This window comes from Clinocottus analis, unplaced genomic scaffold (genome assembly GCF_023055335.1).
Source record: "Clinocottus analis isolate CAN_PGR_092001 unplaced genomic scaffold, fCliAna1.0.p SCAF_411, whole genome shotgun sequence".
In the NCBI taxonomy this organism is placed as follows: Eukaryota; Metazoa; Chordata; class Actinopteri; order Perciformes; family Cottidae; genus Clinocottus; species Clinocottus analis.
Window position 1 is genome coordinate 1 of NW_027176167.1, and position 12,736 is coordinate 12,736.

Sequence of the window (12,736 nt, forward strand, 5' to 3'; positions counted from 1 at the left end):
ATAGTTAGTAAAGTATAGTTAGTATAGTGTAGTTAGTGTAGAATAGTTAGTAAAGTATAGTTAGTATAGTGTAGTTAGTGTAGAATAGTTAGTAAAGTATAGTTAGTAAAGTATAGTTAGTATAGTGTAGTTAGTATAGAATAGTTAGTAAAGTATAGTTAGTAAAGTATATTTAATATAGTGTAGTTAGTATAGAATAGTTAGTAAAGTATAGTTAGTATAGTGTAGTTAGTGTAGAATAGTTAGTAAAGTATAGTTAGTAAAGTATAATTAGTATAGTGTAGTTAGTATAGAATAGTTAGTAAAGTATAGTTAGTATAGTGTAGTTAGTATAGAATAGTTAGTAAAGTATAGTTAGTAAAGTGTAGTTAGTATCGAATAGTTAGTAAATTATAGTTAGGATAGTGTAGTTAGTATAGTATAATATAGTTAGTATAGAATAGTTAGTATACTATAGTTAGTATTGTGTAGTTACTATAATTAGTATTGTATAGTTAGTATAGTTAGTATAGTATAGTTATTATTGTATAGAGTAATTAGTATAGTATAGTATAGTGAGTATTGTATAGTTAGTATAGTGTGGCACATTCTTGTTTCCAATATCAGAAATGTCCAATATGGCGCTTAAAATGTTGCACAGGACCTAAAGGACGTGTAACCGTCCCTTTAGTCCCTTTAGTGACTCAATGCTCCGCTGGGCTCGCTGTAATGTTTTCTGATGTTGTCTTCTTGCTGAAAGCAAAAGCCAAAGCAAACCAAAATAGCAAAGTCGCCTTATTTTGCTTGTTTGTGTTTGATGTATACGTCCTTCTGGTCCAGGTGTTGGTCTAAAGACCTGCGCGCTCACATGCTTTTGCAACACTCTTCAACCCTCCCTTTAAATTAGTTTTGGGTGTATTTAGTCTGAACGAGAGAACCAAGAAATACTTTTGGGTTAATTTTCCTGTCAGCTCACAGCTACCAGCTAACGGACTGATGAACGTCTCTTTACCAACCTGATCTATCTCGCTCTCCCCTGGAAACAAGGGCTGTCCGTCACTCAGCTCCCCGAGGATACACCCCACCGACCACATGTCCACGGCCTTCCCATAGGGAGCCCTGAGGTGGAGCGAGAGAAGACAATCATGAGCGGTGTGGTGCTGAGGATGATGGTACGAGTGGTCACGCAGAAGCATTGCCTCTGTGTTCCTGGTGGAGACGTGAAGGAGATGGTCATGTCTGAGGGAACGGAGCTGAAGGGTCTGGTTAAGAAATGGCGAGCGATCTGGCAGCAGAGAAGCAGAGGAGTGGCGGTGTTGGAGGGAGAGAGTATTTGAGTGGGCGGCATTCAAACGCTGTCTCAATAAATGTTCCAGGGCTTTTACTAAATCAGGCTACAGCAGTGAGGCTAGATGACGCTCAGTTGTCTCCAAGCTCGAATGGACATTCAATGCAGCAAAAAAGCCTCAAAAAGCAGAAATTATTTCCCGAGGTCTGGTGTGCTTTGGGCACTCCATTTAAAAAGACATTATATAGCTTGCCAGATCTGATGTGTTTTCCTTCTGGTTAGTTTTCTACATTGACTTCATTTCCATATATTTACCTTAAGAAAAAGTCCCTATTTCTAAAGATTGGTAAACAATTATTAAACATTGGATTATCTTATATTCTTACACCATGAAAGCTGATTTGGAGACAGCGGATGTCCCTTCACAGGGACAATATGTTCCATGTGAGTAATATTGAGATGTAGCATACTCTAGCGTGTCAACAACTCATACGTCTCATCCTGGAGAAGCATTAATGTGATCAGCTGCAAAATCACACACATATTCAAAGAGGACACTTTGTAAGTTATGGGAATTGACGGGGTATGATGGGAATATATGCCCAGGCTGTTAGTACCACGTCATAAACAGACATAATCCATTCATCTGTCAAATACAAACATTCATCTGTCAAATACATACAATGTGAAATGTGCCACGTGGTAAGTTAGCAAGCTAGCAAGTTAACTAATGATGAACAACTAATTTGTAAATGTCTGACAAGGAGGAATGAATGAAAATAGATATGAATTCCTAAATTATTCCTCAATTAGCTGCAAGACAAACAAGCGACTTCCCATGTGGTGACAGCTAGCTAGCAACAGCTAGCTGACAAAAACTAGCAGAAGGTGTTAGCCCATTTTAAAGTGTGTACTTTGCTTTTGGCTGATATCTGCTGGTTGATGGTACTATCATAAACCATATGCAATATATCCACTGGAGTAATGTAAGTAGATGAAAGTGGTCTTTGGCTCAGCTGCACACGTGCACTGTGCATGCAGAGGGTTGACGCTTCCTGCTGGAGCATCATGCGCGTGATGGGAGTGCAGCTGAAGCAGTGCACGTTACGATTCACATGGATTTACCCAAAACATGTCATATTTCTCATCCTTCAAACAAGTTCACCAATAAAAAAAGTAGGATTACAACTGATGATACAACTCTGTATTACTGACCTTCATTTCTCTTGGAAATCTACCGGGAACTTTCTGTCCCTTTGCAACCTCGATTTTAACACAATTGACAAAAGAATTCACATTTGTGATTTTTGGTCTGTAACGATGATGAATGCTTCAGTTCATTTCGTATCGTTATAAAACTCACTGTCTTCTCCATCAGTTACTTTCATTCGGCCATGACGAGCTGCTTTTTGTTCTCTTGGCCTCATGTCACCTGACATGAATTATTCTTTGACAGATTTTTAATTTGGGAAAGTGAGAGCACTGCCATCGATAACCTGAACGAGGTACCGGAAAGAGAAAGAGATGGATCTGTGTCCCAAAAACTGAATGAGGTCACTCTCTCATTCTCCTTGTTTCTCTCTCTCTCTCTCTCTCTCTCTCACACACACACACACACACACACACACACACACACACACACACACACACACACAGACTCACCCCAGCAGCAGCTCAGGCGAGCGGTACCACCTCGTAGCCACATACTCAGTGTAATTGGCATCTGTTCCCTCAGACAGGTTACGAGCAAAACCTGCGCCACAGGGAGATGAAATGAACACATCACGGAGAGACTCGTACAGTTTTCAGACATCCAGCTCTGTGGTAAACAAATGGCTAATTAGTAAGAAGAAAGTGCGATCGGCAGTCAAAGCGTTTGGACAGCGACAGCAGCAACATGGCCGCCGTCCCATGTGACCAGACTAATGAGTTAAGTCACTGCAGGCAGGCGGAGGCCAAGCGTTCAGATCGCTGTGCACACTGAGTCCATTTTAAACACAAACACAATAAACAGAATGTCAGCTCGAACACTGAATAACAAACTAATGCCTCAGAGGGATCGTAGGATTAGAAAGAAATATGCAAAGCTAAGAGACCGTGAAGAGCATACCTGTGAGGCTGTGACATTATAAAAAGCTTACAACACAATCTGAGGAAGCATCAGCCAGCATTAAGTGGACTCTCTTGACAGATAACTTTGGTGATTAATTGGCGTATAATAGATCTATTGGCTGCTTTCCAGTGAAAGAATTGATCCTCACAACTCACATGGTGACACATTGATGGTGGGATTTATTTCACGGAGAACCGAGCCCAAGAAACCAAACTGGTAAAACTGAAATTACGAATAAATCTGCAAAAATCCCAGATAATTTGACAGCAGTACGACAAATGTGCACATACGGCAGCCTGTCTGATAAAGCAGTCAAAGCTGATTCAGTCTGTCAAACAAATACTTGGACTTTACAAGCAATTCCCTTTGTTGGACGAGCCCCATTTCTTTTACAGCATCGCACACGTACATCTCAACAATCCAACGTGAATCTGCTGCAGGGAACAGAGGGATGGCACAGAGACTCACCAAAGTCACAGAGCTTCAGGACGTCCTCGGAGCTGATGAGGAGGTTCTCCGGCTTGATGTCTGAAACACAGAACAGACAAAAGGCCCGTTTTAAAACACAGACCAGACTCAGTGACACATTACTGCAGCAGATCCTTAACTATCGAAGTGAAGGTAGAGCGCTCACCTCTGTGCACGATCTCATTGGTGTGGCACCAGTTGATGGCCTTGATGAGCTGGTAGATGTAGCTGCGGACTTTGTCGGGCGGTGCTCCGTTGGGCAGTTCCTCTAAGAGCTCCAGCATGTTCTGCAAACCACAAGACAGCTAGCACGCGGCTGTGTGTACCATCTATTGATTGCATGAGAACGAGTTTCACAATGTGAACGCTATGCTCGATCACGGTGGAGGGGTTCTCCCCTCTTTCCTTCTTTCCTTTTTAACCTTTTGGAAAATCCTACTGCGTCCATTTTAAGTCCCAGCATGCCCCATTCAGTAAATCTTTTGGCATAAAATACGTAATTTTCTTTGATTTTCGGACAGAACAATACAGTTTTTTGACTGAAACTCCTTCCTAACAGGCCAAGACTTTTGTCTTTTTTGTTTTATTATTTATTTTTGTTGCAGATTCTGATTCTTTAGGTCCTAATCTTTACAAAAAGGTGTCTTATTGATGCTCCAGGAGGCTTTTTTGGGAATCTGGCTCATATCATGCTGGATGTTCATAGTTACCATCACAATATCTTTTGAAAGTGATTTTTTCAGGAGACTTTGCTGAACACATACAATAAACACTCGTATTGTGATTAATTTGGTTCCTACGACGACTCGAACGGGGAAAGACAACATCGCTCACGGTCTTCAAGGTGTTGCACCGTGACAGGAGCGGAAGTGACTGTAAGATGGAAACCCTGGCAACGCAGCGGGGAACACCATTATTCACCAGCCCATAGTTCATATGTTGCCATGGTGATGCTTTTCTTTTTGATGCTTAACCAAGCCTCACGGTCCTGAAGCCGCAGCACAGCGTCGGTATGAATGGAAGTGTTTGCACATGCGCTGACCCTCTCCACGTATTCGAAGACCAGGTAGAGTTTGCCCCTCCGGCGGAACGCCTCCTTCAGCTCCACGATGTTGTCCTGCTTCAGCGTCCGCAGCATCTTCAGCTCCCGCAGCGTCGTCTCCTTGACCTCCTCATTTTCTGAGGACATGAAATGAACGGAGGTGAAACCGGTGCTCTTCCTCTCTCCCTCCCTCCCTCCTCTCCCTCACTCACCTTCGCTGTCTTTGAACTTCTTGATGGCCACCAGCTCGTTGGTTTCCTGTGAAGACATGAGGGCGATGTGTTGGGAAGACAAGCTTTGTGAGGGCGGTGGATGGAAACATTCAAACCAGACTGAATAGATGGAAAGTCTTTGGAGAACAAAGGATGAGAAGACAGAGAAACGGTGAAGGTATTTCCTTTGCTGCCCAGGTGAGGCCGTGCTGTGTGTCCAGCTGGATGTTTCTCCACAGGACTCTCACCAGCAGCTCTGCACTTGGTGTGTGTCGTTCATGTTTCCTTCAGCTTCAGCTCGTTGAGCTTGGTGAACTTTACTGGATGCAGATTCAGAGCTTTGCTTCGTTTCAAAGCTGAGCTGCAGCTTGAGACTTCAGGTATGAACTATTAAACAATGACAGAGTTCAGTTTGGGAGCATTTCACAGACACGGCATGAGTTAGTCCAGGATGCTCACAGGGTGACAGCACGTCTTCATTTACTCTTCATCATCAGGAGGTCTGCTGAACGTGCTGGGGGTCGGGCCAAATGCAGCTAACCAGAAGAACGTCATGATTTTACCACTTTCTTTCTTCTTTCTATGTAAATAATACATACTATACTTTCCTATGAGATCCACTTCCTCACCTTCCTCCTGACGCTCCACTTTCTCACCTTCCTCCTGGCGCTCCACTTCCTCACCTTCCTCCTGACGCTCCACTTCCTCACCTTCCTCCTGACGCTCCACTTCCTCACCTTCCTCCTGACGCTCCACTTCCTCACCTTCCTCCTGACGCTCCACTTCCTCACCTTCCTCCTGGCGCTCCACTTCCTCACCTTCTCCTGACGCTTCACTTCCTCACCTTCCTCCTGACGCTCCACTTCCTGCTCTCTTGTGTCTTCTGGAAAGGTTTCACCTGTTATCCCTGCTCACCTAATGTCTCTAATGTCTCTAATGTTTCTAATGTTTCTAATGTTTCTAATGTCTCTAATGTTTCTAATGTCTCTAATGTCTCTAATGTTTCTAATGTTTCTAATGTCTCTAATGTCTCTAATGTCTCTAATGTTTCTAATGTTTCTAATGTCTTTAATGTCTTTAATGTCTCTAATGTTTCTAATGTCTCTCATGTTTCTAATGTCTCTAACGTCTCATGTTTCTAATGTCTCTAATGTCTCTAATGTCTTTAATGTCTCTAATGTCTCTAATGTCTCTAACGTCTCATGTTTCTAATGTCTTTAATGTCTCTAATGTCTCTAATGTTTCTAATGTCTCTAACGTCTCATGTTTCTAATGTCTCTAATGTCTCTAACGTCTCATGTCTCTAATGTCTCTAATGTCTCTAATGTCTCTAATGTCTCTAATGTCTCTAACGTCTCATGTCTCTAATGTCTCTAATGTCTCATGTTTCTAATGTCTCTAATGTCTTTAATGTCTCTAATGTCTCATGTTTCTAATGTCTCTAATGTCTCCAATGTCTCCAATGTCTCTAATGTCTCTAATGTCTCTAATGTCTCATGTTTCTAATGTCTCTAATGTCTCATGTTTCTAATGTCTCTAATGTCTCTAACGTCTCATGTCTCTAATGTCTCTAATGTCTTTAACGTCTCATGTTTCTAATGTCTCTAATGTCTCTAATGTCTATAATGTCTCTAACGTCTCGTGTTTCTAATGTCGCTAATGTCTCTAACGTCTCTAACGTCTCATGTCTCTAATGTCTCTAATGTCTCTAACGTCTCATGTCTCTAATGTCTCTAATGTCTCTAATGTCTCATGTCTCTAATGTCTCTAATGTCGCTAATGTCTCTAATGTCTCTAACGTCTCATGTCTCTAATGTCTCTAATGTCTATAATGTCTCTAATGTCTATAATGTCTCCAACGTCTCATGTTTCTAATGTCTCTAATGTCTATAATGTCTCTAACGTCTCATGTTTCTAATGTCTCTAATGTCTCTAATGTCTCTAACGTCTCTAACGTCTCATGTCTCTAATGTCTCTAATGTCTCTAATGTCTCTAATGTCTCTAACGTCTCATGTCTCTAATGTCTCTAATGTCTCTAATGTCTCATGTCTCTAATGTCTCTAATGTCGCTAATGTCTCTAATGTCTCTAATGTCTCATGTCTCTAATGTCTCTAATGTCGCTAATGTCTCTAATGTCTCTAACGTCTCATGTCTCTAATGTCTCTAATGTCTATAATGTCTCTAATGTCTATAATGTCTCCAACGTCTCATGTTTCTAATGTCTCTAATGTCTCTAATGTCTCTAACGTCTCTAACGTCTCATGTTTCTAATGTCTCTAATGTCTCTAATGTCTCTAGCGGTTAAACCTCAGCTGTCCATGTGGACACCATGTAGATGTGTGTTAGTGTTTCATTCATTTCTAAATGCTGTGTGTAAGCGTTGGAGGCTGAGTGACCACAGCGGTCCGGAGAGAAAGACGGCTCTGTCTCCGTCCTGCTGCGGGACGGAGACAGAGCTGCTGTTGTCCTTTTGTTGAGGCGGCATCAGACCACCGGGCTGGCCTCCGTGTCAGAGTCCAGGCGGCGATGAGCTGCACCGAGGCCGGCGCTGCGCCTCACACCAGCCCATTGTTACCTCCTCTTTACTGAGAGTCAGCTGCAGACACCACACATTCATCCAATGACACATGCCTCATGGCCCTAAACCTTCTCCTGAGAGGAGAGGTAGTTTCCAGTGAAGGGGAGTTGTTCACTGTTTACCAAGCAGAAACCCTCCAACAGGAGACATGTTGAGCTCTGGTAACACCTTCATCACGATGACGACGCTCGCTTGTGTGAAGTCTCTGATTCACCTCTTTGAGCCACCGTCAAGTCAGCACGCCTAAACATAGCTTTGAGCATGCTGATTTTCTGCTGATGACATGAGAAGCCCTGATTGTCACCAGCGAGTAATGAACGACCTCATCAGCCACAACGTGTTCCTGGAGAGTACGTCCCTCATGTAATCCATCTATGACATCATCAACGTCCCTCATGTAATCCATCTATGACATCATCAACATCCCTCATGTAATACATCTATGACATCATCAACGTCCCTCATGTAATACATCTATGACATCATCGACGTCCTCATGTAATACATCTATGACATCATCAACGTCCCTCATGTAATACATCTATGACATCATCAACGTCCCTCATGTAATACATCTATGACATCATCGACGTCCTCATGTAATACATCTATGACATCATCGACGTCCTCATGTAATACATCTATGACATCATCAACGTCCCTCATGTAGTACATCATCATCATCATCATCATCACTGTGATATACTGAAGATAATATACTTATCTCAGGCTCCCTATGTAGCTTCCTCTGGCTTTATCCATCATTTCCTTTCTCTTGGTTTGAGGAGCGTCATGAGGTCTTCATGGTAAGCTAGCACGGTGTGTGTGTGTGTGTGTGTGTGTGTGTGTATCAACACATGTAGATAGCGGTTAGCATCGCTTTAGCAGCACGGCGTGGTGTAACCTACAGGTCCCATAACGCTGGCCAGCGTGCAGGTTGAGCTATTGTCACTCCCAACACACAAATTCAAGATAACACATAAGCCTCCACGTACACACACCCACATATGCTAATGCAACACTTCCACAACGTGGCGGAACATCGCACAACGCAGCACGCGCTGGTCCGGATACTTCATGTCCCCACCAGACACACCGTGTACTGTAAAGTACACACCGTGTACACTGGTACACACAGTGTACTGTAAAGTACACACCATGTACACAGGAACACACTGTGTACTGTAAAGTACACACCGTGTACACAGGAACACACTGTGTACTGTAAAGTACACACCATGTACACAGGTACACACTGTGTACTTTAAAGTACACAGTGTGTACACAGGTACACACCGTGTACTGTAAAGTACACAAGATGTACACAGGTGTGAGTCGGGTTGTGTTTCATTCCCTCACGCTGTCGACTCCTCTCAGTGACCCATTTACCGTCAGCACAGACTCTGGAGTCAGTACCTTCCTCTGCACCTCCTCCTCTCCATCACACACACACACACACACACACACACACACACACACACACACACACACACACACACACACACACACACACACACTCTCTCTCTCTCTCTCTCTCTCGCTCTCTCTCTCTCTCTCTCTCTCTCTCTCTCTCTCTCTCTCTCTCTCTCTCTCTCTGCCACCTTTCTTTCTCGTTTGCCCTGTATCCAGCTGAGAAACATAAAGTGTACTATAAATAACTGCTCTGGCAGCTCTTGTGGGTCTCTGGCTCTACATGTGCAGATGAAGCCCATCAGAGGATCTACATGTGCAGATGAAGCCCATCAGAGGATCTACATGTGCAGATGAAGCCCATCAGAGGATCTACATGTGCAGATGAAGCCCATCAGAGGATCTACATGTGCAGATGAAGCCCATCAGAGGATCTACATGTGCAGATGAAGCCCATCAGAGGATCTACATGTGGGGAACATGTCACCTCTAGTGCGTTAGAAAGGATTTAACGTGACCACACTTTGACAGCGTGCGTCTACATTTCCAATAAAGTGGAGCACGATGAACTGCTGCTGCCGGCTTTGGCCGAGCATGAACACAGATTGAGGTTCAGCCACTTTGTGCGTCTTTTCTTTAATGGTGGCGTCGTCCTGCTTGTTGGTTCTTCCTCCAGACGCGTTGCTTTCTTTCTCCTCACGCTGCTGAGCGATGAACACAAGTCATAATCCATAAGTGAAGCGTCCGCTCATCAGAAGCAACTGCAGGACGCTGTCGCACACACACACTGTAAAGTACACACAAAACAACCACCAGCCAAGTTTTCACTCGCATACGTTCCTTTCTGAACTCCTGATGATAAGTCCTTAATCTGCACACACACACACACACACACACACACAACCACACACACACACACAAACACACACACACACACACACACAACCACACACACACACACACACACACACACACACACACACAGGGGCGTCTTCAGAAGAACAGATTTTAGAAACATTCACAGTCGTTTGCATTTTCACGCGTCCCACAATGAATGAAAATCCTCGTTCATCTTTGATTGTTTATCTTTGATTGTTTATTGTTTATCTTTGATTGTTTATTGTTTATCTTTGATTGTTTATTGTTGATCTTTGATTGTTTATTGTTTATCTTTGATTGTTGATCTTTGATTGTTTATGTTTATCTTTGATTGTTTATTGTTTATCTTTGATTGTTGATCTTTGATTGTTTATTGTTTATCTTTGATTGTTTATTGTTTGTCTGGGTTTTAACTTCCACTCTGACACCATGTTCCTCGTTCCATGTCGTTTTGTTGCATTTGCGCCTCCAGACTTCACTGGCTGGATGTAATTCGTGGCTCATTTGAGATGTTCATGAAGTGTTCAGCGTGGAGCGAACCGGTCCACAGCTCCTCTGAAACATGCAGAAGCCTCATGAGGGAGCACTGGGAAGACACCAGCTCTCCCAGTGCTCCATCAGAACCGGCCCAGTTCATCCACCGTGTTCGGTGTGGAGCAGAACTGGACTCCACGTGGTCTCCACTGAGGATGGAGCGCACGGGACAACATGAGGACTGAGATGGTTCAGTCTTTCTGCTGCTGCACCTCCAGAAGCCCACGATGAGCGTTCTCATGAAAAGCTCTCCTCCTCTCGTGGACTCTGTCACTCCTCCCACAGGCGTCCTCTCTGGCTGCGCGTGGAGCGAGGTGTTTTTCACAATTATATTATGTTCCTAAATGTGCCGACAGAAGGAACGATACAAAATTAGACCCGAAACACAGAACATGTTGCGCACGAACCGTCACCAGAACGTCTTTGATCCATGGAGCCGAACGCCAGTCCGGTGTTCACTCAGCGGAGCGATCGGTCATCACATGACCAGAGGGAACGTCTTCAGAAGAACAAGCCACACTTTTATAGTTTCTGGTTGAGTTTTACTCCAGTATCAATTATCATGTGAGCTCTGAGCTGAGCTTAGTTTAGTTTAGCTGAGCTTAACTGAGCTTAGTTTAGTTTAGCTGAGCTTAGCTGAGCTTAGTTTAGTTTAGCTGAGCTTAGTTTAGCTTAGTTTAGTTTAGCTGAGCTTAGTTTAGTTTAGCTGAGCTTAGCTGAGCTTAGTTTAGCTGAGCTTAGCTGAGCTTAGTTTAGTTTAGCTGAGCTTAACTGAGCTTAGTTTAGTTTAGCTGAGCTTAACTGAGCTTAGTTTAGTTTAGCTGAGCTTAGTTTAGCTTAGTTTAGTTTAGCTGAGCTTAGCTGAGCTTAGTTTAGTTTAGCTGAGCTTAGTTTAGCTTAGCTGAGCTTAGTTTAGTTTAGCTGAGCTTAACTGAGCTTAGTTTAGTTTAGCTGAGCTTAGCTGAGCTTAGTTTAGTTTAGCTGAGCTTAGTTTAGCTTAGTTTAGTTTAGCTGAGCTTAGTTTAGCTTAGCTGAGCTTAGTTCAGTTTAGCTGAGCTTAGTTTACTTTAGCTGAGCTTAGTTTAGCTTAGCTGAGCTTAGTTTAGTTTAGCTGAGCTTAGTTTAGCTTAGCTGAGCTTGGTTTAGCTTAGCTGAGCTTAGTTCAGTTTAGCTGAGCTTAGTTTACTTTAGCTGAGCTTAGTTTAGCTTAGCTGAGCTTAGTTTAGTTTAGCTGAGCTTAGTTTAGCTTAGCTGAGCTTAGTTTAGCTTAGCTGAGCTTAGTTTAGTTTAGCTGAGCTTAGTTTAGCTTAGCTGAGCTTGGTTTAGCTTGGTTTAGCTTAGCTGAGCTTAGCGATGTGTAGACGCTGGTTTTCTCTCTGTGTTCAAGCGACCAACTTAAAGCTGAAGCTCTGCAGCCTGAGAGGACGCCTGCAGACATCGCTTAGGGCTTAAAAGCTTCTGAGCGTTTACATTTACTCCAACAATACTCTAGAAAACCAAGGAAACCTTGTTTAGGATACAGGTAACGTGTTACCTGCTGATATTCAGTACTTATGTTCTCTGCTACAGTTGCTGTGAGTGAAGCAGTGATTACAGACTTTCTCTCTCTTGACTGTGTTCAGTTGAAAATAACCAACTGGAGTGTTTGAAACTAGTTTTTCTTGATAAACCTTCAAACAGAGGAAGAAACCACAGCGATGTCGTGTTTCCCACAGTGTATTAGAAGAGGAGGAAGATGACTGATTTACATTTGACTCTTCATCACCGTCTCATGTTATGATTGAAACATACTGACTTCATACTTCTGATGAACACACATGTGCACTCACAAAATGGCAGAAAGGAACAAAGGTTTCTTACCTTGTGTCTGCACTTCAGCACCACTCCATACGCTCCTGGACAGAGAGAGAGACACAAGGTCAACATCCTGGAGAGAGACAAGGTCAACATCCTGGAGAGAGACACAAGGTCAACATCCTGGAGAGAGACACAAGGTCAACATCCTGGAGAGAGACACAAGGTCAACATCCTGGAGAGAGACACAAGGTCAACATCCTGGAGAGAGACACAAGGTCAACATACGTCCTGGAGAGAGACACAAGGTCAACATCCTGGAGAGAGACACAAGGTCAACATCCTGGAGAGAGACACAAGGTCAACATCCTGGAGAGAGACACAAGGTCAACATCCTGGAGAGAGACACGAGGTCAACATCCTGGAGAGAGACACAA

The 12,736-nt window shown here is 43.3% G+C and overlaps 1 protein-coding gene across 1 annotated transcript; it reads right to left on the reverse strand.

Annotated features, from left to right (window-relative positions):
- Window positions 1–995: 995 nt before the first annotated feature.
- Window positions 996–12,400, reverse strand: LOC137801638 (cyclin-dependent kinase-like 5; the record flags this gene model as incomplete). The annotated part of the gene is made up of 7 exons (XM_068598960.1): window positions 996–1,098; window positions 2,930–3,020; window positions 3,849–3,908; window positions 4,015–4,135; window positions 4,891–5,027; window positions 5,103–5,148; window positions 12,366–12,400. Coding segments are annotated over 7 exons (593 nt in total), but the record flags the coding sequence as incomplete, so codon positions are not given.
- Between the last annotated feature and the right edge of the window lie 336 nt (window positions 12,401–12,736).